The sequence below is a fragment of the Taeniopygia guttata genome, chromosome 18, assembly GCF_048771995.1.
Source record: "Taeniopygia guttata chromosome 18, bTaeGut7.mat, whole genome shotgun sequence".
NCBI classification, from domain to species: Eukaryota; Metazoa; Chordata; class Aves; order Passeriformes; family Estrildidae; genus Taeniopygia; species Taeniopygia guttata.
In genome coordinates, this window is record NC_133043.1 from 9,500,596 (window position 1) to 9,527,026 (window position 26,431).

The window sequence follows — 26,431 nt, forward strand, 5'->3', positions numbered from 1 at the left end:
TCCAGAATAGAATTGGGCCTGGAAAACCAAGAAGCCAGTAGTCAGTCCTGTTCCTTGGCCATAGGTCTCTCCTTCAGCCCACATCCCTGTTCCCATGTGCTGTGAAGTAGTGGGTTCTTGTTGGCCATCACATGGATACTGCTTCCTGTAGTTGCACATAATTTTGGAAGGGTTCCACTATTATTCTCAGGGATAATTCTACCAAATCTCAAAATCCCACCCTTTTTTTTTTTTTTTTTTTTTTTTTTTAAGGACAGAATTTTTGTTTTCTGACCAGCTACATTTTTACATTCAGAAGTGCAAACCCTTGCTTTGTTTAAATAAGAGTAAATGAAAACCTTCCAATGGCTTGGCAGCCCTGCAGTCTGTGTCTTGGATACAATAGGCAGCTTGTGTTCAGAAGTTAATGGACATCTGGGGCAGTTTCTGCATTGCTGGCAGGCAGAAAGCTGTTCGTGGACATTTTGGTCTTATAGGAAAGGTTTAAATTAAAAAGGGAGGGGAGTGTCCTCTCAATATTTTCTCCCTTAAACAGTGTCTTTGTTTTATTCTGAGCTTCAGGTATTGCTATTCTTCGTCTGCTTTCCTTTTCTAGGACTTTTTCCAATAAGCAAAAGGAACACAATTGCAAATTTGCTCAAGACATTGCTAAACCACATGTAATGTAAAGAGGAAATTAGTGTTTTGTTGAATAAATGAGAGTAGATAAGCTCCTACTTGGGAACTAAAGAGCTCCAAGCTTCTACAGGGCATCTCCTGCCCCAGGCAGGGTAGGTGTTAGAGGAGCTTATTATCTTAGAGATGCTGAAATGTTTTGATGATGAGCCAAAAAATGGGTGCTCTTTAAATGTTATCATCCATTCTGGTGCCAGAGACCTTCTTGCTGGAGGTAAACACAAAAATAGTTTGAATGTGGGGCTGGAGTTTTGTTTTGTTTTGATCTTGTGTTTAAATTGCTGTGTAATTGCCCCCGTGTTGTTGATTTGTGGCTGAAGGTTGCCTGAAGTCTGGACAAACCTGTTGAGGAAATTTGGGCTGTTTTTATTCTGCTGACCCATGATGGATGCCTGAGTGCCTCCAAAAAAAGTCATTTCTTGGCTGGAGAGGCACCAGCTGCGCAAAGGACGCAGCTCAAATGTGGAGCTGGTGGATTTGTGCCAACCTTCACACTGCCAAAGCTGAAGCACTGAATGACAAATGTGTCACAGTTCAGCCAAACTGTCCTGCACCCAGCCAAGGCTTTGTAGTCTCATTGCACTTAACAGGCTCGTTTTGTGGACAGGTTCAGAGGTGCACATGCCTTCTGACAGATCATCAGTGAAAGAGATTCTCTGCAGATTGTGGCTCTTCAGTTCTCCTAAAATCAACCACTGCTTTCAGCATTCAATCTCTTTCCTGTTGGTAAACAAAAGCAGGACTGGAAATACTTTGAGAAATTGATTTTCAGAGCAGTCTGTCACAAGGGTTGAGATGTGGCTCCGTGTAACTGAAACACTTCTGCAGAGAGCTCACACCCAAAAATAATTAAGTAAATTGTTGTAGTGCAGAGATAAGGTATATTTGAACCAAGGATATCTTAGTTTTATCATCATCTTGTTAATGACAGTACAACAAAGTCATTTTACGTTCCCTGCAAGTAGGTATTTATCTACCACATGTAAGATGTCACATCAGGTGTCAAAATCCAAGTTGTGAATTTTCCAGGAGGTCTGATTAAAACCAAGTTCCCTTTCACCATACTGAAAATTCTATTTTGGTCTGAACTTGTGTAACTTGTTTGCATGTGGTGCGTTCAGATCTTTAGGTACAAGTGCATATGTGGCTTGTGGTGTCCAGGATCACAGCTACAAAGCATTACTTGAAATGTTTCCAAGAAAGCCTGATTCCTACCTGCATGTTCAGTACATTCCTTTTGCCTTTGTTCAGAACAGGGAAGTGATTAAAGTTGGAAGCATATGAGTAAGAAGGACAAAGTGTTAGTCATAAATGGAGGGGATTTTCCCAGGTCAGCTTAAGATTGGTCTAAATCTGATCATTTTGTCCAGTCCTGGACATTCTTGCTGGATGAGTTCTCAGATGGAGGGTTTTTCCTCAAGAGCTTTATTTAGCAGAGGCACTCCAGGCTGGGAATGCCAGAGGAACATGTTGTTATCAGCACCTGTAACTAAAGCTTGGCAAAGACAGACGCAAAAGGGGATTGTCTGCTACAAAATGTATGTCCAGCTCTGAAATACAGTAGGGCAGAAATCTTTCTCTTTTATGTTTGGCCTATTTATAGCTGTAAATACTTTGTCTTTTCTCTAGAGCAGATTAACCAGAAGTGCTTGGGGTAAGTATTTTGGGAAAGCTCTTACTCAGGCCATGTGCTAACTCCATCAAGATCTGAATACAACTTCATTCAAGTGGATATTCCAATTGGCAGCACTTCTGCCTGTCTGTTAAGAGATGTGTCTCGTCCTTCTTCCAGGATTCCAACCTTACAATCCACACGGAAAACCCAGACCTAACACCATGTTTCCAGAACACCATCCTGGCGTGGATCCCCAGCATTTACCTGTGGAGTGCTTTACCTTTTTACCTTCTCTACCTGAAGCGCAACAAACGAGGGTACATCGTGCTGTCCGTGCTGAGCAGGTTCAAGACGGTGAGAGCTCTTTGCAGTGCCCCACGTGCCACATAAACTTCATTTTTATTAGTTCAGCATCTAAGGAAGTGCTGCAGTAGGGTTTAAAGTAATTTCCCGCTGATTTATCATATTGAAGAGCTTGCTTATAGGAACAGTTTGCATACAGATCTCTGAGGAAGGAAATCCATCCTAGGAGTCCACCCTTCTGGGTAGAGGGAAGAACTGATTGCTCTGCCTTGAGCAGTCCCCCTTTGTGAGCCAAAACTGTGCTGCTTCATCCTTAAGTAATGTTTAAACCACTGAAAGCTGCAGAGCAAAGATGTTAAGGTAGGTCTGGTGGGAATTTTATCTCTTTTTGAAAGTTAGCATGAGAAGACTTTTTTCAAGCCACAAAATAGCAACGTGATTTCATCTGCACCTTGTGCTTAAAAGTTTTCTGATGTCAGCAGCCCCTCAGGTCTGTGAGTGGTTGAGTCTAAGAAAACCAAGAAAGTCGCTTTCCATAGGCCATTAAATAACTTGGGTTATTTCTGGAGATAAAACCAGGCTTCTGCTTCAGGGCATGTCTGCCTTTACTCTGGATGCTGCCTGTGTTTCCAGTCAAAATTAAGTAGGGGGAGAAATCCAGGCAAATACAATAATCTTTCTACTGGTTGTGATTGGAAATCCCTCAGAAAACAGTTGAGATGAGATCCTGGGATTGAGTGCAGTGGGACAGTTCATCAGACTGCAGCTGACCAGTGATATGATTGTGTTTGCATAGGTTTGTTTGTTTTGCTGGGAATCTGTGAATCAGAACGGGTTTTTTTTTTTTGTTTTTTAGCGCTCTGACCACCTCTGGAGAGTAGTTGACAAAATGTCATTTCTGTTTGCCTTCTCTCAGCTGTTTGGTGTCCTGCTGTGGTGTGTGAGCTGGGCAGATCTCTTCTACTCCTTCCACGAGCTCCTGCAAAACAGAACGCCTCCACCAGTCTATTTTGTGACTCCACTAGTCGTTGGCATCACTGTGGTTCGTAGCTGTTTCTGTTCACTATGACCAGTATGAATAACTTTTTCTTAGACAGATGAAGGATGAAGAGCCCCTTTGCCTTCACTGACTTATCTGGACCTCTTTTAACTGCATTATTAGTATTTGTATCAGTGAAGCAAATCTTTCTACCAAAAAGGCTGGAGTCACAAATCTCTCTCTCTCTCAAGTAGATTCAGATTTGTAAATTAAAATATTTGTAATGGAGAGATTGTTCTGCCTTCAAGCCTGCTTTCACCCATTTACCCAGGCTTGTGATCCAGGTCTGAAGAGAATTTGAGTGGGACTTTGCCTAAATAGAGATACAATAGAGCCTGGTTTGTGCATTGTTTAGTATAGTATTGGACATTGTTCATGTGGTGATTGTTCATCCATTAAGGAAAACAAGTTGGCTTTGGCTAGGATGACCAGAGGCTTGTGACTGTTGTATAAGAAATGAAGCGGTAAAATTTGCTCATTAAGGTTTTTTAGTTTTCTTGGTCAATTAAAAAAAAAATCATTTTGTAGACAAGTCAGGATGGTCTGCCTGGATTGGAGAAATAGCAGCTCCTACATTTGTTTAAAATGTTTGTAGATAATATTTAATTGTTCCCAGCCCTATGTGCAAAGGTTTAAAGCTGAATTTTGAAGTTGAGGCTCTGGAAAAACCAAAACAAATTATTTCACTGTTATTTGCTCCTCTCCTTAGATGATGGAGATTTTCCCATTGACTTCTGTGAAGTCATGATGGGGCTCATTTCAGAGAGGTCCTGCTGTGCTGCTGTCCTTCCAGGCAATGAAGTTGGCTCTGTGAACTGCCAACTGAGAGTGCAAAGAAGGGGAGCACTGGGATGGGGTTGTGTTCATGTGTTCCTGTATTTACTTTTGCAGCTCTTAGCCACTCTGCTTATCCAGTACGAAAGGCTGAGAGGAATTCAGTCCTCTGGAGTGCTCATTATTTTCTGGTTTTTGTCTGTGCTTTGTGCCGTGGGGCCCTTACGGTCAAAGATCATGACTACAACAGCCCAGGTAACAAGATTTCCTTGTTAGCACTTGCAGAATAGGAAATGTAGCATCCACATCTGTGTGAAAAGAATGAATCTGAGTTTGGAGTCAGATCTGAGCCCAGGTTTTGCCAAAGAGAGAGAGAGGAGTTTGATTCTGTGGTTTTGACTCAAACTTGTGTAACTAGAAGGGAGCTGGATGTCTCAGGTAGTGTCAAAAAGCAGATTTTGCTTAGCCCCAGGCTATACTGGTACCCTGATGGACATAAGAGAGCAATACAAACACTGTGTATATGTGAACAGACTCCTGTCTTTTTTTGTCTCTTCCCCTTTTGCAGGCTTTTGCTTAAATAGGGATGGGTAGTAATCAGAGAGGAACTTAACAATGTGTTAAGTTCCTTTTTTACTTAGGCAGCTTGGCCACATTAGACAGCTCCTTGGGCTTCCTTGTGTCAGTGCCTGATGTGCTGAGGACAGCATTTTGTCTCCACTGGGGCTGGAAACAAGAGAGAAAGTTGGAGGGAGAGGAAAGAAATCTGGGCTGTTGCGATTCCTGTTTGAAAACATAGCAGGTTCTCCCAAAGTAAGGAACTTGTTGAGTCTTTCACAGAAACAAATTTCACTAAGTAGGGCAAGGCAGATTTCTCCAGTGGGAGGATCATCAAAGCCTGGGAGAGAAAAAGAGTGCTTGGAAAACATTAAGATGATTGCTTCTCCTCAGTGAAATCAGTGTTGATTCTGTTTGGCAATTTCTTGTTTTCATTCTTGCTTCTTTGTCATATTAGCATCATTATCCTATTAGCAAGGATTTTCCTGTAGCAGGCTGTTGTAAATATTCCTGCAGAGATTGAATTAAACCTTAACTGAGAGCCTGGGTAGAACTTGGTCAGATAATAGCTGCAATCTGGTGAGACCATTTCAAACACCACTTAGAGAAAGCTTTAATGAGTGAAAATATTGGACTATCAATGTTGAATCTGTAATCATCTTGAAATTGTGGGTGCAGAGCCTTAGAACAAGTCTGGGTAACATTTCTCCTCCTCTGACTGCCCAGAACCAGATATTCCTTCTCTTGCACTTAAGGTTTAAACATTTTAAGTGAACAATGAGAATGTTCAGAATGGCTTTATGGCATGAAAGAGCTGTATAAAGGACATACCCTCACAGCAAGAATTTTAGGTAAACTGCAAACTCATGATTAGGAAAGGAAATCTCTCTAGAGCAGATGGAACTCTTATTATGCAACACAGTGGTTTTTCTTCAGTTTCTTCTGAAAGTATTTAGCACTCACTGCTTGTCAGTGACAAGATATTAAAGTAAAAGGATGTTCTCTGATCTGGGTTGACAATTCTTATGCTTAAGACACGATCGTGCAAGAACCCCCAGGGGTAATTTAAAAGGATATTATGTAGACCTGATTCCAGAGGGTGTCTGCATGCAGTGAGGATGTATAAGCACTTTGAACTTGACATGATTTAATGAAAAGCTTGGAGATAAGCATGTTCTTAGGCGCTTGTCAGAGTACGAGCGTACTTTTGTGAGATAATTCCTGCTAGGAACTGCTCTGCAGTATTCAGCTGTAAAGGAAGAAAGGAACTGCCAAAAGAAGCAGTGAGAAAGGAGAGAGAGAGGGCATGGGGAACTTGGAAGTACAATGAAACAATCATTTACAGTGTTTCTTTTTCCTCTAGGGCCACGTAAATGAAAGGTTCAGGTTTACCACGTTTTACATCTACTTTGCTTTGATAATCATTGAGTTGATACTTTCATGTTTTAAAGAGAAGCCTCCATTTTTTTCCCCCGTTAATATAGATGCTGTAAGTATTTTTCACTTTGCTTTATTTGGATTTTACAGACTATATGGTGTTTTGAGCGTTCCACTGAGAGTACTTGTCATTGAAAGCAGCTTTGGATTGTCACAGAGATGACAGTACTTGGTGGCCCTCTTACAAAACACTGGGTATGGAGAGTAGTATTGGGGTTTGGAGTCTTTTTCCATTATCTGTGTCATCAGAAATTACTGGAAGCTGTGTAGTGAAAGCAGCTGTCCTGCTTGCTGCTTCACAGCAGTGTAAATTATATTTATGAGCACTGAAGTGTAATAATAATTATTTCAAGAGGGTTTTTTGAGGATATGATGCTCTACTTGCTTAACATTCATCTCAAGTTTGCGAAAGTCTATGAGGTTTATCTTAATAAATGAGTTCTATATGTGTTGAGAACAGATATGGAAGAACATTGATAACAGAAGATATTAGTGGTGTCACAGGTTAAATTTCTTCTCCAATTCAAAAAGAGTCCCTATAATTGGATTTATGTTTGAACCAAGATGAGAGAGAAGTTGAGCTCATGTCCTAAAATGAATATCTCAGAAACTGTAGAATGGCATTTCACTTTATAGGTGTGATTTAAAGGTGTTATATGAAGTAATTTTTAGGTATAAAAGGAGTTCAGTGTGGGAAATGGGAAATGAAAGAAATCAATGTTATGTCTCATTAGGACATAGGTATGTACATGTAATATACCATATAATATGCCAAAAATTATCAAAACAGGCTGTTGTCATGTTAAAGTAATAGTAAATGTCTTGCTTTATTTATTTTCTTTTTTTTTTTTCCATAAATTCTTTACAGAATCCATGTCCAGAGTTAAATTCAGGCTTCCTGTCAAGATTGACATTTTGGTGGTTTACCAGGTGAGTTTTTTCTTCAAGCTGTTGGACAGCTGACAAACCCAAAACCTGCTTGTGATCAGTGTTGCACAGAGTGAGCAGTACAGAGATTTTCCTTCTGTGAGTAGTTGATGTTGGATGCTCTTTCATCCACAATAATGTCAGCACTTTGAGCATTTGCCTTTTTAGAAACACAGAGCCCAAACTTTTTCCCTGCAAACTATGGCAGCAAGAGTGTCATGACAAATAGGATGTGCAGCCCGGCTGTGCTCAACACATGCAGGAATATGACCTAAAGCAAGAGGTAGCTCTGTACTCCACAAGATAAATTGTGGCAGCCTCTACCCAGCTGAGGGTGCATTTTTTTTTCCTGTTGAGGTTCATGGGTGAATGCTTTTTTATAAGGACATTTTCTGTGCAAAAGGAAAGGTAAACTGGGTTATGTATATAAATTACTGCTGCCAACTGAGGTTGCAGACAAAAGGTATGTGTATCAAAGACAAAAACTTGAGACTGGGCCTGTTACTCCATGATAAAGAAGTGGAACAGATGTCAAAGGTCATGTTAAGACCCAGTTTTTCCACAGTGGTTGAGATATTCATTCTTCCACCCATGTAACTTTATTGTCCTGGTAACAGCCCTGTAAAGTTCTTTTTAGTGAGAGGATGAGAACTTTCTAAACTTCCAGAATGTTCAGCTTCCCCAGTGAGATTCTTGGCAACTAGGACATTTGTATCCGTTGACGAAATTCCCTTTACAATTGAGGAACTGCAGTTTTCAGAAAAATCTCATTTTCCTTTTACTCCAGTGAACTCCACTTTTGCATTTTGTTCACCTCTGACAGTTACTCCAGATCAACTTTATTATTTTCACTTCTAAAACTTCACTGTTTCCATTTAACTGCACAGTTTCATCCAAATGCTTCTGTTAGTTGGTTTTTATTGTCTTTTTTTTTTGCTGAAGTAGTGTTTTCAATAAAATTACATGTAATTAGAAATACATCATGTCCTTTCCTTAATTGCAAACATCAATAAAAGAAACAAAGGGTGATAATTATTCTCCAATCTCCCTTTCTGTGGAGTATCTTCTTGCTTTTGTTACCTTGATAGTCCTAGAATTACTGGCAATGCTTTAGAAATGAAAATTCAGTTTTCCAAACTGAATTGGACTGTTTTTCTCCATATGTGCAGCATGGCAATTCATGGGTACAAAAGGCCTCTGGAAGACAAAGATTTGTGGTCGCTGAACGAAGATGACACTTCAAAAACTATCGTGCAACAACTGAGTAAAGAGTGGGACAGAGAAAAAGTAGAGTGCAAACAGTAAGTAAACAAACAAGTCTGCAAAGCTGAGAGGTTGATCTGAGTCCTTTCAACACTCTTAAGTTGCTCATCCATGAAAATGAGCCAACTAAAAATGCATTTGCCACTTCAGCCTTTCTCTTCTTCACTTATTAATAGTCAAACTTTCTTTTTTTAATACATCTAGGCAGAGGCAAGCAGGAGCCCTGTGGGGCTTGTGTGCCACCAACACACACTTTTTGTGTGCTTAAAATCTCCATGAGCAGGTGGTGCCACTTCCCATGTGGAGAAGGGCTGAAGGTGTGCGAGGAGAAGCTGTTGAGTTGGTTGGATTGTAGAAAATGAACAACTTTTCACCACTGAGCTGTTAGCTGTCTAACTGCATAATTGCATCCCTTCCAGGTGTGCTGGAGCTCAGCTTCTGGGCACATAAACCAAAAAGAATTTCTCATCTCCATCATTATTTTTTTGGCCTGGCAGTATTTTTAGCCTTACGTCTCTTAGTAGTGAGCAAGTCTTCACTTCTCAGTAGTAAAGATAAGAAATTCAAAACGTGAAAGGCAGGAGGGGAAGAGACATCCCACTTTATTGCTGAGACTCTACTGCTGTTGCCTAGAAAACTAGCAGCAAAATTGTCCTAGTCTCTGATGGAAATGGCATAAGGGTCAGAACTTGCATACCATTATAACCCTGCTTGAAAGGATTTCCTTCTTATTGCATGTTCTGTCCTAATCTTAAAAAATTATCTATTAGCTATTTCTCTCTCCCACTGTTTGGTGTCCAAAATGTTTCCAAGCAAATAGATGTGATAATAGCATGTTTCAAATGAAAAATGTCAATAAGGAGGGAGCCTGTTCTTCCATTTCCTTTCATTGTGGAGATTTCTTCTCCATGTGGAGGCTTTCCTCTGTTCTCTTTTTTGCATACCCTTGCCAAATTGTAATGACCCTATTATTTGATAATATTAGGAGAGAATTGTCATTTGCTTGGCAAGACTAAATGTGATGTGGAGAGTTCCACTTTGCAGCTAAAATTTGAAATATTTCCAGCACTACACCAGCAGCTGTCCACTAATGCTCTGTGTGGATGTGTTACAGTTCTACTTCGAGGTTTATTTTCAGGGTTTTTTTTCATTGTCTTAATGTCTCTATTTTTATGGTGTTGAATAATGTGCATAGTCTGGGCTCTGGTCTTTTTGCACAGACATAAATCTTACTCCCTCAGGCTATTTCATGGTAAGAGCCCAGCCATTGTGCAGGAGTGCAGGGGTCCAGGAAAACTTTTACTAGGAAACCAGAAACGCTGCCTGGAGTTTTGTCAGGGGATTCATTGCGTTTTGGAAACTATTCATATAAACTGAGGCCAGCTGGCAGTGAATTTAGCCATAAATTATGAGTCATGTTTAGCTCAGGTAAAATTTTGTGGCAACTGTATTAATGATTCTAAGATGGGGAAAAGAGCAAAAACAAAGCAAATCACTGTACTCCAAATTGCTGAGTTTCATGGAGCTCTAAAAGCTCTTCTTGTTCTTCAGTTATAAGTAGATATTCTGTATTAATTCCTGTCAAATAACATTAGTGGTAGTTGCTTGAGAGACACTGTAAATACTTTTTTTCCTTTTAACTTTCCTTAAATCTGCTCTGAGCAAGCTTTTATGACATTAAAAATGCTGTGTCAATTCGTACACACATTGAAAGTTTGATGAAAAGTATTTGTGGTGTACATAGTAGTAATTTATTTTTAAAAACTTAATCAGTTGCAGCTCTGTCTTAGCTAAAGCTTTTAACTTGTTTTCTGGTAATGATTATCACATTTCTGTTGTTCCCAAACCTTTTTTGCTTCACTGCTGTCTTGTGAGTTACTGTTAAACAATTGCTAAAAATTAATTTGTTTCTTGTGAGTTACAGGAGAGACCAGCATGGATTTAAAATGTTACTATAGATAATAAAGCACACAAAGAGTATTTTTTTCTTTCTTTTGCTCTCTTTGCTTATATGGCTCAATTTTCTACTCACTCACTTTACTGATAAATGCAGTTTCTCCTGAAAAAGTTAGAGCTATGCTGGATGGAGAAGAGAGAGCTGGAATGTCCCTCATTTTTAGTTAGCTTCTGATTTTAGAGACTGTCCTTATGAAGACATATTGAAGATGCAGGGCCTTATCTGCACCACTGAAACTCTGTGTTTTCCCACAAGATAAATCAGTACCTATTGTCTGCCCTGCTGTAAATAATGGCAACCAGACACATGCTCTTTGCTTTGATAAAAAGCTGGGTGTAAGCAGTCCCACACACTGCTGAAAACCTGACCTCGCCTAACTACAGGTAGTAAACACTAAAAGTGCATTTTATCCCTTTGGGACTCTTAGCTGCAAGAGAGCCATTGCTTTGCTATTAGCTCAGTATAATAAACATTTTTAATAACACAAAGTCAGGGGCAAGTAGTCTTGTTTCTTCAAATCCTTCAATGGCTTTAACAGTCTGGTTGCCAGGAAAACAAGGTTTTCTCATAAACTCTCCAGGTTTGATCTGGGAGACAAAGACAACACTGTTTGTTCTTGTCTGAGGGGAAAAAAATAAATTGACTGGTTTAGGTTCTCCCCCAGCCCTCTAGCTTTATTGCAGAGATGTTGGGATTTCCAAATGGCTTTTTCTGAAAGGATGTGGACAAGTTTATACATGTGGACTGTTAGCATCAGTGATCACAGTGAATGTTCACAGGCTGTTGGAATTATTGGACTCTGCAGCTAGCCAGCTCCAAAAAATCTGCAGTCTTTATGAAAAATCATAAATTCAACCTCACTTGGTAGTACTTACAAGTTGTTTTTCAAATGCCTTCTGGTAAATATTCACTGTTTCTAGGGTGTCTTTTCCATCTGTTTTTTCTTGTAAAGCTTATGTGCCCCAGATTAATTTCCTTCTCCCTGTTCCACCTGGACTTAACTTTCCTGTCTGACATTCAGGAAATTTTTCTCTAGTCCCACAGCCCCCAGGAAACAACAGCAATTTGATATTTTCTGGTAGAAGGGCTGCCAGGCTGATGTTTGAGAGCAATTCTTGAAGGAAATAATTTCCCAGAGTGTACCTTTTGTTGATGGGCAACAGAAGTCAGGCACCTAAACCCCAAAGGGGCTTCTACAAAACCTGCCTGGGGCCCTGGAGAGCAGTTTGGGCATGTTGGGCCCATTTTTCATCAGTCACTCTAGAAGAGTACGTGGAAGAGTCACTTTTGTTAGCTTATTTGGCAAAGAGGCAAAAAGTACAAAAGAAATCCTAGAATCCTGGAATCATTAAGGTTGGAAAAAAACCCCTACGATTATTGAGTCCAATGGTTAACAAAATGGTTGCAGATAAACGGGGTTTAAATGCCTTAATTGTCAACTGAGTAAATTTAGTTGCCTAAACCCAAGGTTTCTCTCCTGGAAGAATCTGAACAGCTGTGGTCCACATCTTGGGGATGGCCCAGCTGTGAAGGTGCTGTGGTTTCTACTCAATTTCAAGTCTCCAGAAATGCAAAACTTGGTATTTTGAGAGTGCTGTGCCTGCTGCAATGCCTGTCTCCCCAGGAGGATTAATTTTGCTTCTCTGGAAGCAGCTGTGTGGGGGATAAGGGTACAGGTTTAGCACAGCTACTGATTGAACAGCAAACACAGGCTCAGAAGGAGCAGGTGAGGGTGCCTTGTGTGGGATGTCCATAGCACTTCTTTGAGGATTCCTATAGAAGAAATTGAGATCCAAAGTCAAGGCTGTCCTTTGAGGAAGTCCAGCCCTCCTCTCCTCCTCCTTTGGGCCACATTCTCATCTTGTGGTGATTGATTTTCTGGCCTGTGGATTGCACCCCATAAGTACTGCAGAAAAAAGAAAAAAAAAAAAACAAAACAAGACTCAATTGCACAAAGTGGCTGATCCTGAGCACACCTTGATGCTGTTGGAAGCCCTACTGTTGGTCAGTAGCAGAGCAGAGAAGGGTACAGACTTTGGGGTGTTCCCACAGTGCTGTTCACACAGGACAGTGCCATTCTCATTGTCACTTGTCTCCTGTCACTTGTTTTGTTTCCCTAGGAAAGAGGATGTGTCGTACATGAAGAAATCAAACCACGTGCAGAATCATGTTGGTGGCAGCCCAGAGGAAGCAGAAGTCCTGATCAGAGACAAGAAGCACAACAGGAAACCTTCCTTTCTCAGGGCTTTGCTGAGGACCTTCGGGCCATACTTCTTAATTGGCTCCTTCTTCAAGTTGATACAAGACCTGCTCTCTTTCGTCAACCCTCAGCTATTAAGGTCAGTCACTCTGTGAGTAGTTTCTGTCTGGAATCCCTATGGACACTTGGCTTTGGCACAGGGCATTTGTCTTTGAAATGAAGAGTTAGTTTCCCTCATAGTGCCACGTGTGTATGCTCCCTCACCTTCCCCCTGCAACGCCGTGAGACTTGAGTTCTTTGTTGTGGACTCAGCTGTAAATTGGACAAACTTCACTGAAATGCTCCATTTATAAATCTCCCATCACCATGGGCAGATTTGACTTACAAATTACCTGTTACTCTGTGATTCAGTCCAAAGCAGTTTCTCCCCGTTTCTAAAGGATTAGCTGTGAAATCAAAGTGAAGCACTGCTGGCTGGATCCAGTGGTCTCTGGACATCTGATATCCTCCTGTGTGGATGGTGGTTGCAGCTGTGGCGTGACTTGATGTGCAGATGTTGTGTGATGCTGCAGTGTATGGTGCTCTGGCCATGCTGCTGTCATCTGGGAAAGGTTTTGGGCCGTTTAGATGAGTTCATGTGCTCTTAGTGGTGTTCAGCAATGAGGATGTGAGAGGCACAGTTGCAGTGAATTTCCATGTGAAAGAAAATTATGGTTCTATTAAAAAAACCAAAACAAAACAGAGAAATAGGTCATGGGAGAAGTGATCTGTCCTCAAATTCTCTTTGTATGAGGAACATCTTTACCTCCCATCTCCAGGGGGGCTAGTTGCTCAGCCTGGTACATAAAGGAATTTGCACAATCCCTACATTTTTTTCTTTAATAGTATTTTTCTTAAACTGAGGAATTTGCCAGATAATCATTAGCTAGGAAGAAAGCAACAGTGGAATTACCAGAATTTCTACCTAACAATTATTAATGGAAAAGCACATAGTCCTATTAATGCATGAGAAAGGAATGGAGCTTGGGTGGAGGTCACAGGTGGATGTAGGGAAAGGGAGAAGAGACAGCTCTGCTCCTATTTGAGTATCTCTTAAAAATAAACCGTGTTCTGAGATCATGTTGTTCTGTGGGTGGTTTGTGATATACCCAGAAATTTGCTAAAAAGAGGGTCTGGCCAAGTGTGGTGACATTAAATAGATGACAGTCTGTCTTCTCCCAGAGCCCCTGCTGAAGAGGAGGCTGCTGGCTGCCTCCTGAGAACACATTAAGTGTAACCTATTCTGGGAATTTCTCACATTTGCATGAATTCCTGAATATGTTTCAGTGATATCTCAAGGCATATTATGGTGAATTTCTTCTCAAGTCTGAATTCCTGCAGTCTGGGAAAATGCCCTTCTGATGGTAAGGGAAGATGAAAAAGCCATGGCTGTCTGGCAGACTGCATGTAAGATAGTTTTGTGTTTCTAAAAGAATTGGTGAATCCCTGGGACTACCCAGAGGAGGTTTTCCTGAAGCTGTTCCCTTTTGCAGCATGAATGAATGGAGCAGTGCAGAAATAAAGTTTCTCTGGACTGAAAGAAGAAATATGTAGCAACTTCATGCTTCTACAAGGCTTTGGTGGCTTGATTTGTAGTTTCCAGGTCCATTTTTCTCCTGCTGATTGTTTGAACCATGGAGGCAAATCTCTTTTTCTCCTATATTTTGGCAGTTCAGTATTCAGGTCGGTAGGCTGAAATCACAAATGTGATTTTTGAGAGCACTGGACATTGCCATGTGTCACTCTGCTTGCTTGCTGTGTGTCAATGTGCAGCTTTGGCAATGAGAGCAGCTGGGAGGAGCAAAAAAGGACTTATCAATAAAAGATGCTATAGCCAGATTAATGGTACCATTAAAAAAAAAAAAAAAAAGTAGGATTGAAGGACTCTTTATGCATCCATCCAGGAGGATGTCTTTTAATTTAGTTGTTTTTTTTTTTTTTTTTTTTTTTTTTTTTTTTTTTGTGGGAAAACACCCCAGGCAGAAGCACTCAGGCTGCTTGAAGAGGATTTGGGTAAGAAGCTGGTTTTGCCTGCCCTGCTGCACTGCCTTACTCTGTCCCATCATTCACCTTTTGCCCTTGGGGCCTGCCTAACAGAGCTCAGACAGTGCACTGTGTCTTTAAACCCTGAATCTCGGGGGAAACCAAGAGTTTCTCTTCATATTTCATTTTCAGGCTCATTTACAAATGGACTTTGTTACTGGCAGAGCTGCAGGTTTTGCTGTTGGATCTTTGCAATGTTGTTCAACTGAAATCATAACTCAGCCTATGTCCTGGAGAGGTGTTTGCTTTTTGTGGTTAGGGAGAGGATGTGGCAGGATGCTGTAGTAGGGAGAAGCTGTGTTATGTCCCATTAAATTTGATGCATGGTTTTTACATTTTTGTTTCTTTTTCCTTTTCCTTCCCTACTCTGCTGACAAACAGTGTATTAATCGGCTTCATTAAGAACAAAGATGCCCCAGCCTGGTGGGGATTTTTGATTGCAGCTCTGATGTTTATCTGTGCTGTGCTGCAGACACTCATCCTTCACCAGCACTTCCAGTACTGCTTTGTTACTGGGATGAGGCTGAGGACTGGGATCACTGGGGTGATATACCGAAAGGTAAGGCTGGAAGCATTTTGTGGGCTGGAACACCAGCCAGGCAAGTGTGCTCAGTTCTCACATATTTAGGGAAGGTTAGGTATGTTGGAGAGGAGTAGCCTCCTGGAATATAAAAAATTGGAGGTTTGGTGAGTTTTTAGGAGTACCTCTTTCATACTTTACAGAATTTTCCAGTGAGCAGTACTGTAGTATGGATGTTCTGGTGGGTTACTAGACATACCAATACTGGTTCACTTTAAATGAAGGAAGAGGAGAAACTTAGATTAGATGTAAGGAAGAAATTCTTCCATGTGAGGGTGGGGAGGCCCTGGCACGGGGCAGCCATAGCCCAGAGCACCTGTGGCTGCCCCATTCCTGGAAGTGTCTAAGGCCAGATTGGATGGGGCTTGGAGCAACCTGGGATAGTGGAAGTTGTCCCTGCCCATTGCACAGGGGTTAGAACTTTAAATTCCCTTTCCACCCAAACCATTCCATGGTTTGGAAGAGGGACTTAGGAGAAGAGCATGTTTATGCTATGAGTGGATCAGATCCAACGAGGTTTTCTTCAGGTTGCTGCACACTGCTTGAGCTGGAGATGCTCATGAGCAAAACCATTTCATGAGCTCTTGCTCCTTGGAGATCAGGAATGGATGTAGGTGAATTATTTTATTCTTTTTGGAGAAGCACATTATTGGACAGTGTCCTTTTGCTAATAATTGAGGATTTGTTCTCCGTGGGTATCAAGATGGTGAATGCATTGAAGCTCTCTCCCTTGTCAGTCCTTAGCAATCACAAACTCAGCAAAGCGCTCATCGACTGTTGGAGAAATTGTCAACCTGATGTCAGTGGATGCCCAACGTTTCATGGACCTGATGACTTTCCTGAACATGTTGTGGTCTGCACCACTCCAGATATTTCTAGCTTTGTATTTCCTCTGGCAGGTACAGACATTGTCACAATTTTATTCACAATTCATCTAAATTATGTGCAGGCTTCTCTTTTTCCTTTTTTTTTTTTTTTTTGTCATTTTGACCCTTCACTGCGTTTTTTACCAACTTTAAGTGTTCTCTCCTGTCGTAAAATAGCTTTTACTGCTGTACACCCTCACATAGTGTCTTAATTATTTTGTTCAGCTGATAGGCCAGATGGGCATTTGAAACGGAACATTTCCTTTGTCTTTCCATTGTCATTACTCCACTTTGAGGAGTTCGGGCTTGGACTCTTGTTCCCAGTAGCTGATACAAATGAGAGCTTGAGGGAAGTGGTTTAGAGACCAAACCAAACAAAAACATGGATGTAGGAAATGTCATGTGTAGAGATTATATCCTGCTACATAAAGAAGTTTTGTGCAAGTCAATGGGAGACAAATCTCACCGGAAAAACCATAATTTTTTATTTGCTACATTGTGACATTGTTTCAGGTTTATTCTAGGTTCAGTTTGAGCACTGGCTTTCAGACTTGTTTCTGTGCACTTAATGTCTTTTTCTGCATAAAACAGTAGCACAAACTAAACCATATTGATTTCAACTCACAAGCCATTAAACTGCAGCAGCTCTGAGTTGCTGCTCTGCTGGAAGCTGAGCTCTGGTAGCCAGCAGTTTGTATACTTGTGCTCACACTGAGGGTAGTGGGCTAATTCCATAAATACAGTTCCCTTGATGAGAGAAAAATCAAAAGAAAAATTCCTATCACCAATACAACATCAACAATAATAGTTATTATTAATGTTGTTATTATCATTATTAGTCAAAGTGGTTCCTGTTCTATTTTTCTGTCTCCTCTTCACAGTTGCTCTGTGGAATCACAACACTTCACTGGGATAAGTTTAACTTGTCAACATTGATTTCTGTTCCTATCACTTACTGTTGTTTTAGTATTGACTGTAGGGAACATTTGGGTACAACAACTTACTTTTTCTTTTTAAATCAAGACTTTAGGGGCTTCTGTGCTGGCTGGAGTTGCTGTGATGGTCTTACTTATCCCATTTAACTCTGCAATAGCAATAAAGACCAGAGCATTCCAGGTAAGGTAGCAGCAGAGAAGGTAATGTTAGATGAACTGGCAGCTGTGCTAGGAGAAATTAAGACATCTGGGGTTGTTAATAAGATGCCATTTGCAACAATTTACTTATGAGTAAGAATGTACTGATCTATTTAATAACTGTATCATCTTAGATACTTTTTCCATAGTGAATTGAATGCAATTTAAGGCAAAAAAAAAAAAAAAAAAAGCCTTCTGTCATTGTGTCAGTGGCTTCTTCATACCTCTGGAGCAAGCAGCTTTTGGGATTAGCAAGAGGTTTCTTTGTCTCCCTTCACCTGGTATCTTCCTCTAGGAGTATCTAGAGAAAGCAAATAAATGCCATTCTTCAAGCTGCAAATGAATGTTTTCTAAGGTGGCAGCTAAAACCTGACAGTTGGAGTTTTATGCTAAAAGCCAGTTTTGATGTTCCCTGCTACTTAGCTGGGCCATATTTCATGTATTATCTTAAGGGAAAATGATCCTTTATTCCTTTCTTTGTAGTCTTAGTTCTCTCTAGTCAGGGAAAGCTGAAAAATACCAATATAACAGTGCCCTCTGGCTTTGTGCTAGAAAAAAATCTAATAATTGGCTTGTGCTATGCAGTCTATCAGACTGTTTGGAAGATTAAAAAATAAATGAAAAGCCAATCTCTTGGTGTAAAAAAAATGTAAGAGTTGGATATAAATTAGGACTTTTAAGCACAGCCTTAGTAACAGAGTGATATTATTATATGCCTTGAAGAGACAGGCTTTTTAAATCTCTTGGATGCTGACATGTTAGTAGTAATATTCCTTTTCTCCCTTGCCCATTATGAGATGCTTCAAGCAGCATAACTTGCTGTGCTTATGTGTGTGAATTTTGTCTATAAATTTGAGCAGGGATGGTTTTATTTTAATAACTGAATGAAACACTGTATTTTAATACATCGGGAAAAAAAAAAAAAACAACCCTAGAAGTAGCCACAATTTTCAAGGGATAAGAAATAAAATGTGCAAACAAGGAAGAAAAAAATCTGAAGAAATCAAAGGAAATGATAGGGTAGTATTTCTGTGAAGTGGCTGAATCTTTCTTTAAGATGGGTTTAAAATGTAGCTCTTAAGAGTTAAAATAAGTGGGAAACTTTTGTACTCTGCTTTCCAGGCATTTCCTTTGATTTGTCTTGTCTTTGGAGGTAGACTTGCACAATAAGCTGATAACAGTCTGGCTTTCTGTAATTACCTTTTGCATCCTCTTCAGAAATAGCCTGGGGGCCCCCACAGCTGTGAGACATATGTTGAAAACTTTCCTGTAGTCCTGGCTGTGACTGTGTCTCTGTGTTTGCCAATAACCCAGGTGGAACAAATGCGCTACAAAGACTCCCGCATTAAATTAATGAACGAGATCCTGGGTGGCATCAAGGTGCTGAAGCTCTATGCTTGGGAACCATCCTTTTCAGAAAAGGTCCTGGAGATACGGAAGAATGAGCTGAGGGTTTTGAAAAAATCTGCCTATCTCAACTCTTTGTCCACCTTTGCCTGGATCAGCGCACCCTTCCTGGTAAATAAAATTTGCATGGCTCTCTGAGCTGTACAAGGTGCACCCTTGAAGGATAAGCCTGAGGCTTTCTGCTTGCTAATGTACATAGAAATAAAATGTAAAGTTTTTAAATAAATTATTCACATGCTTTGATACAGAGTTCCCTGTTCTCGAGAGCCCTTTTGTTAATCAGTATTTTGTGATAAAGCCTGCCAGTGAAAGCTGGGAATAGCTGTCACAGGAGAATTTCCAACCACTTCAAAGTACTTCCCGTAACAAATTAAAACTAGAATTTGAAACCTGAGAGATCTGTGAATAGCAAAATAGCAAGAGAAACTTAAATTGAGTCAGTCAGGACAATGTCTGTCTTTAGCTCTCATTTCTACCTTCATGGTGCAGTGCTCTGCTTGTTTTAGTGAGAGAGGGAGTTGCTAAATTATTCTACAACTCAAAAAAGAGACTGATTTAATGTGAAACCTAAAGCCCAAATGATAATGTTAGCAACTCTGAAATGCATTTTCCTCAATTTTGTCTTTTCCTCTATATTCCACTTCACTGGACTGTGATCCCTTGTGCAGAAAGGGTCTTGGTGAATAAAACCATTCAGATAAGTCAGTGGTCAAAACTATTCCCAGCCAACTTTTCTCGAGATCTGAGTCCCAGCCCTGCAGGAATTATCTGAACAGCTCAGAGGTTCTGCCCCTTTCATAGTTCCTTAAAGTCATTGCAGTTCCTTCAGTGCACATTCCTGTTCCTGCTCATTGTGAGTTTGCTGCACAGGATGATCCTTCCACAGTGGATGGCCCCTGTCATACAGAAGCCAGCAAATAACTTGGATTTCACTTCCTTCTCTATTGATTAGTAAATCTCGTTTGCTTAGCCTGCAGGTTACAATGGGAAAATTTGCTTGGGTGGAGCTGGAAGAAACCATAATCTGATAACAGCTTTTTCTTTTTATTTACCCAGCTCCTGTAGTTCACCTCTTGAAACTCTTAGTTCAGCTGAATGTAGCCACTAGAACCCTGACAGGTCTTTTATTCTGTGTGCCCTTTTTCTGTACCTGCTTGTCCATAGGACCTGACATTTTTAAAGCCTGTTGAAAAGGTCAAAACCAAGGAATTTTCCCTGTTTTGTGGTTGGTACTTTTATTTCCAAGATGCCTATCAGGACTGATTGCTTTTAAAATGCCAGAATATACCAGACACCTGGCAGTAAACTCCCTTTCTGGCTTTCAGGTAGCACTGACAACATTTGCTGTGTATGTCTCTGTGGATGAGAAGAATATCCTGGATGCAGAAAAGGCTTTTGTCTCCCTGTCCTTGTTCAATATCTTGAAGTTTCCCCTCAATATGCTTCCACAAGTCATTAGCAACATTGCACAGGTAAGGAGGGCCTGGAACACAGGTTGTTCTGAAAAACCTGAACTGAAAGAACATATCCTTGATTTCTGGAATGCAGAGATCTCTTGCATCTGCTTGTTAGCTGCTTTCCCTTTTAATAGCCTTTCTTTCCTCATGTCCTGCATTAGAAAGCCTGGCATCTTCTGAAGGAGCCTGTGTGAATTTTGCTTTGCTCAGATAAACTCAGCTTGGTGTGATAAATTTCACAGTTAAAAAGCTTGAGTCTCAGCATAAGACTCATTGCAGGGGAAGAATGACTCACTCTTCAGGAAGCCCATGGGGGAAAGCTCAAGGCATTGTGCATACTTTGTTTTTCAGTAGTAAAAACGTTAAGTCCTCATTAAAAGAATGATGAAATAATGTTACATTCTTTTCTTAGACAAGCGTATCCCTAAAGAGAATTCAGCAGTTCCTGAGTCATGATGAACTTAATCCTAATTGTGTGGAAACAAAAGTGATTGCACCAGGTAAAGATGTTGATATTTTTCTAAACTATGCAAATACAGCAGACATATCTCTCTTGGACTAGTTGAGCTATGAAAAAAGCCAAAAAGAAAATAGCAGTGGTAATCTTGGGTTAAAAAAGAGGGAAGAAGCTGCTGCTCTGAAATGTGTTTAGCGTTCAGGCTGTGTGGAAATCAGAAAAGTTTCTGGCCATATTTCTGAGCTGGTTGGGCCTGAGTTTGCATCTGCAATGTACTGGATGCTAGCAGCACTGAATGTGGAGTGCATCTGCTGGCTGTGGACAGCAAGCCTTGTTCAAACCTTTCACACTGCACAAATGCCCCAGAACTTTGTGAACAATTTTGATTACTTCTGTTCAAAACAGAAGTAGACGCAAACAGTTGGGCAAGCCAGGTGTGGCAAGCAAAAAACTGCAGAGTGTCAAAGTTAATCTGATAAATCAAAGTAAACAGCATGTAGTGATCTCCTAGTGATTTGAAATGAGTTTTTGTAGTGAAGTGTGGTGATGCTGAACAGCACATGTTGAGAGCAGTCCCACCAGGGCAGGGGGAAGCAGGGCATCTTTTCAGCTCCCGAGATCTGAGAAGATGTCACACTTGAAGTGACAGTCAGTTCTTGTCACTGTGAAGAAGCCTGCCGTGTGACCCACAGGCATAAGCCTGTGCTTCCCATGCCAGCAGAAAAGGGAAGTGCAGTGTGTGTAAATAAAGATCCCTCTGTCAGCCTGCTCTCAGTTGTGCTGTTGTGAGTAACACATTTCCTGCCCCTCTGTTGTTGTGTTTTTGCTACGCAGGCAATGCCATCAGTGTGAGAAATGCAACGTTCAGCTGGGGAAAGGAGCTTAAGCCAACGCTGAAAGAGTAAGATTTCTTTGTGCAGTTGCAATACAATATCCACCTGGTCTCTGGCTCTTGGGAGGCCTGTTTGAAAGTTGTCTAGTAAAAACCATGCATCACATGTCAGCATCTCTTCCGCCTTTAAAACATGGAGCTCGAGCCTCATGGTCCTTCAGCTTTATGGAACAGGGCTGTAAGGCTTTAACCCCACAGCAACCAGCATAAAACAGTTACCTACTGAAAGACAGGCTCCATGAATTCCTTAAATAGGCATTTTTCAGCTGAAGCATTGTATAAATCAAATTGTTCTGATGGATTCGGAGGACAGTTGAGATGTCTGTGTTTGGACCTCAGTGTGCCAGCAGTGCTCTGTCCCTTGAAGAGGCTTGTGGCAGGTTCATCTCTGTGGCAGTGGAAAGGCCATCTTCAGACTGTGGGGGTTTGCCTGTTTGAATGAACAGAAACAAAATTTGCCTGGAAGCATATATCCCTTCTGTTATGCATCAGAATCTATGTAAATAGATGTTTGGCTTGATTTCACTAGTGAAAAGCACTTTGACAGCAAAGAGACTGTGTCCATCAGTCATTTCTGTATCAGTTCACCTTCAGGGCCTTAAGGAGTACCTTTAAGAACACAGTGGGGAAAACAGTAATGGATTTTAATTGGGGAAGTCCTGTTTTTCTTGTGTCATTATGAATCCTATTTACCAGCACAGGAAATACAGTTCTAAAGTGATTTGAACAGTTTTAAATAGGATGTATTCACTCACTACTTTCGTACATTTGCTTTTGGTTTTAAAATCAAACCCCAAAATACTTCTGGAAGAGTGTCTGTTTTCAAAATGCTTATTAACTCAATTTGACTTGCTGATGGATTGATACAACACAGCAAAGAGCTTTAGAAGGCTTGTTAAAAATCCTACTGCTTTAGCAACCAGCAAGATAAATTATGCTGTGTTTTCATTTGCTCCTCAAGTTCTGGTTACAGTTGATGGTATGCAAGAAAGGGAGGAGAAAGCCAGTGACCCAGTGTTGCTTATTATATCCAGTCAGGCTGTGTCTGTGTATTTCAGCCCTGGTCTAAAGACCCCTGATGTCTTTAGTAAAAAAATGTTCAATTAATTTCCAGCCTATTTCCTCCACAGTATAAATATGTTGATCCCCAGTGGTTCTTTGGTTGCCATTGTTGGCCACGTTGGCTGTGGGAAGTCTTCTCTGGTGTCTGCTCTCCTGGGTGAGATGGAAAAGCTGGAAGGAGAAGTGGCTGTGAAGGTTGGTGGTTTTTTATGAAACCATTTAATGATGGTAGGGATATGTGCTGCTTATGCCTGCCTTAGGGAATTCTAGCTGCTCCTCTGACAGCTTTTCTGCATGTTTGAGTTTTGCCCACTTTTGTGTGAAGTTACTTTCCTGATCTGATCAATGATACACGAGCAGCTAGCACACGTATCCATATAACGTGGATGTGTAGGAACCAGGAGCTGTGTACATGCTGAAGATCTTACTCAGAGCATGAATTCCTGCTTGTCATGAGTCAGAGATTTTCCCTCTCCTTTCTCCAGGGTTCTGTTGCTTATGTGCCTCAACAAGCCTGGATCCAGAATGCCACGCTGAAAGATAACATTTTGTTTGGCCAAGCTCCTAATGAGGAAAAATACCAAGATGCCTTGGAGGCCTGTGCTTTAAAAACTGATCTAGAAGTGCTGCCAGGGGGAGATCAAACTGAGATAGGAGAAAAGGTAATTTTTTTAGGTAGATTTTTTGTTTTCAAGTCAGACCTGCCTGGTGATTCCTGCTCTGGCTAAGGAGAGAATACTGTAAAGTCAGCCCTTCATTTGATTTTATCTTCACAACGGCACCCTGCTACAAACAATGCCAAAACATGCAGGGCAGTTGTCCAGAAAGCACTTTATTTGAATGTTTTCTTAACTTCAGGCTTGTGTGTGTATTGTGGTGCAGAATTATTACACACCCAGCCCTGGAAGATCGGGGTGCCCTCTATTAGTCATGAATTGTAAAGGTGCATCTGTCCAGAATCATTGAAGGCCTTCCTTTTCCTGTAGGAATGAAAAGGGAGGGAACACATGGTTGTGCTTCAAGTGGGAAAAAAAAAAATATCATCCCCTAATAAATTTTGATGAGAAACATTTACATCTGTGTTTACCAACAAAGATGTTCTTTTTTCATAGGCCTATGAAAAAGGCTAAGTTTGAGCTAGATTTCATGAAATGGTGTGGAGATGGGGATTTGTATGCAAAAGGAAATATGTGGAAGATGTTCCAGGTGCCACAGCCCTGCTTTGAAATTTGCATTTTACATCCTGGTTGACAGTTTTGCTTTTTATTTACCAGCTCCCTTTAGGAGCTTATTAAAAAGAGAATTACTGCATCTCCAGTTTGCTGGGTGAGTGGAAAGTTTGGCAGTGAACAGGCAGATCTAGAGGCATTCTGTGCCTGTCTCTGGGTGGGTTATTCTCTTCAGTGTCTCGTGTTTCAACTTAGCACCCCAGTGCTGGGCTGGGTGAGAGCCATGAGAAGTCAGAGCGTTTGTGTGACATGTTTTGCTCTCTCCTGTCTCCCTGCAGGGCATCAACCTGTCAGGGGGGCAGCGGCAGCGTGTGAGCCTGGCCCGTGCCGTGTACAGCAGCTCGGATATTTTCCTGCTGGACGATCCCCTGTCCGCTGTGGACTCACACGTGGCCAAGCACATCTTTGACAAAGTCATTGGCCCAGATGGGGTCCTGAAGGGAAAAGTAAGCTGGGGTTTAGATCCTCTTAAAAATGCACGGGAACTGAGGAATGCAGAAGCTGTTTCACCACCCAGACCTGAGTGACAGCTCATTCCTGAATTTCCGTGTCTAGCTGGCAACGTGGGCATCTTTCCTCACAGCCCAGGCTGTGGTGAAACGCTGCTCACTCATGCCCAGGAATGCTGTGGTCTGGTCAGAACGTGTAGAGGCAGAAACCTGCCCTGCCTTTTAAAATCTCTCCTCTATGAGATCTCCAAAAAACAAGGCACGTGCTGGAACATGCACAGGTTGGTGGTGTTAGTTGTTGTTTCTCGGAGGCAGCACAGCCAGGAAGCTGCACCAAATATGGATATTACAGAGGACTTTGGCAACCACAACCCAAACTGCAGTGGCTTTGCTGCTTCCACTCCTGCTGCCATCTTCTGAGATAATCTTGAAGCTTAAAAGGGAAGGGCTGCAAAGAAAATTATTATAAGGGAAGGAGGGAATGATAATTCAGTGTGTTTACTTTCCTCTCTGTTTTTGTCAGCAGCAGGAGCAAAGCCAGTTTATGTACATCATGCCAAGCTGATTTGCCTAATGTGGACAGTGTTATTTCACTGGGCATTTCACCTTGACACAATAATTCATTCCCTGTCCCAAAAATGTATTTGGCTTGCTGAATGCTGTCAGTCAGCAAATGACTGACACACAAATATGCATTTTTTTTTCCTTTTCCCTATCCAGACCCGAATCCTGGTAACCCACGGCATTAGCTTCCTACCTCAGGTAGATCATATAATTGTCCTGGTAGATGGCAAAATCTCTGAAATGGGATCTTACCAAGAGCTTCTGAAACAAAACAAGGCCTTTGCAGAATTCCTCCGGAATTATGCACTGGATGAAGACATTGAAGAGGATGAACCAACAAGTACAGTATTATTTTTTTCTTAAAACATGTCTTCTTCTGTAAACAAGATTACAGATATTTTCTCTGTAAAGTGTCCCCTGGTTCTTCATGGCATTTGCCTTTCTGTACTACCATGAAAATTATTGTCTGTGGCCAGGTCTGTATTACTGAGAAATCTTTTTGGAAGTTTCTTTCAAAATTTCATGTGGTTTGTCCTAGAAAAAAACAATTCTTGTCTTAGAAATTATTTTAAACTTGGGAATTTATTTTAGAATTAGAAAGGTCAAGCTCAGCAAGAAGACACAAGAATAAACTGGGCTTGGTATCAAAGGGGCTACCCAGAGTCTGGTGTGTTTTCTCTTTATGTGTGGTCGGGGTATTTTTCATGTAGCAAAGTCCAAATGACATTTTAAGCTTGGGTTGCTTTTCATCTTGGTTTGATTCTGACAAAATGATGCAAGATAAAAGCATTCATGTGGATGTTTCCCATTCATGTGTGATAGTTCCCATGATCTATTAATACAGCACTGCTGCTGTAGAGGAGCATTCATGGCACCTTCCAGCCACAGCAGAGGCTTGCAGGACTCTGAAGTGACTCTCCCAGCCCAGGATTATGCCTAGAATGTGCCCAATAAGTGCTAGAACCAACTTTAAACACAGACAATAGCCTGGCATTCTGATGGGTTAAAGAGATGTCATTCAAATGCATTTGGCAGCTAACCTGCCTCACAAGATCTTTGCAATGTCCTTAGAAGTGATGCACGGAAGGGATATACACAAAGCTATGATTTTCCTGCAGGGGTTTTGTTTTCATGGCTCTTATTTTGTATAGCCACCTTTCTCTGTGCTTTCCTGTGGCAGAAAATTGAGGTGTGAGCTTGTCTTGCAGTGCTGGAGGAGGAAGAAGTGCTGCTGGCTGAAGACACCCTGAGCATCCACACAGACCTGGCCGATAACGAGCCCGTGACAAACGAGGTCCGCAAACAGTTTCTTAGGTAAGCATGAGGTCCTTGCTTTTCTAGTCTGTGTCTGGGGTAAAAAACATCTTTCAGATGTCAATCACATTCTGCTTCTCCATCGGGGCTACAGTTTCCTCAATTTCCTCTTGTAAATAAATTGGTTTAGTATCCTTCTAAAAATAAATGTGAACACACAAGATCAAACGTCTATTTTCTGCCACAGAAAA

The 26,431-nt window shown here is 41.1% G+C and overlaps 1 protein-coding gene across 2 annotated transcripts in view; it reads left to right on the forward strand.

Annotated features, from left to right (window-relative positions):
• Positions 1 to 26,431, forward strand: part of ABCC3 (ATP binding cassette subfamily C member 3) — a 46,722-nt gene that overhangs the window by 9,820 nt on the left and 10,471 nt on the right. The window contains exons 2-20 of one of the 2 annotated variants that reach the window (XM_012578580.5): positions 2,468 to 2,644; positions 3,510 to 3,635; positions 4,524 to 4,661; positions 6,328 to 6,453; positions 7,270 to 7,331; positions 8,498 to 8,629; positions 12,669 to 12,887; positions 15,212 to 15,389; positions 16,148 to 16,309; positions 17,300 to 17,392; positions 18,724 to 18,927; positions 20,142 to 20,288; positions 20,686 to 20,773; positions 21,565 to 21,631; positions 22,753 to 22,879; positions 23,170 to 23,346; positions 24,192 to 24,359; positions 25,083 to 25,266; positions 26,135 to 26,240. In XM_012578580.5, the coding sequence (XP_012434034.5) occupies positions 2,468 to 2,644; positions 3,510 to 3,635; positions 4,524 to 4,661; positions 6,328 to 6,453; positions 7,270 to 7,331; positions 8,498 to 8,629; positions 12,669 to 12,887; positions 15,212 to 15,389; positions 16,148 to 16,309; positions 17,300 to 17,392; positions 18,724 to 18,927; positions 20,142 to 20,288; positions 20,686 to 20,773; positions 21,565 to 21,631; positions 22,753 to 22,879; positions 23,170 to 23,346; positions 24,192 to 24,359; positions 25,083 to 25,266; positions 26,135 to 26,240 (2,681 nt within the window). Of the gene's footprint in view, positions 1 to 2,467; positions 2,645 to 3,509; positions 3,636 to 4,523; positions 4,662 to 6,327; positions 6,454 to 7,269; positions 7,332 to 8,497; positions 8,630 to 12,668; positions 12,888 to 15,211; positions 15,390 to 16,147; positions 16,310 to 17,299; positions 17,393 to 18,723; positions 18,928 to 20,141; positions 20,289 to 20,685; positions 20,774 to 21,564; positions 21,632 to 22,736; positions 22,880 to 23,169; positions 23,347 to 24,191; positions 24,360 to 25,082; positions 25,267 to 26,134; positions 26,241 to 26,431 lie in introns of those variants that run through there. The other variant, XM_030287325.4, reaches the window with a different exon arrangement.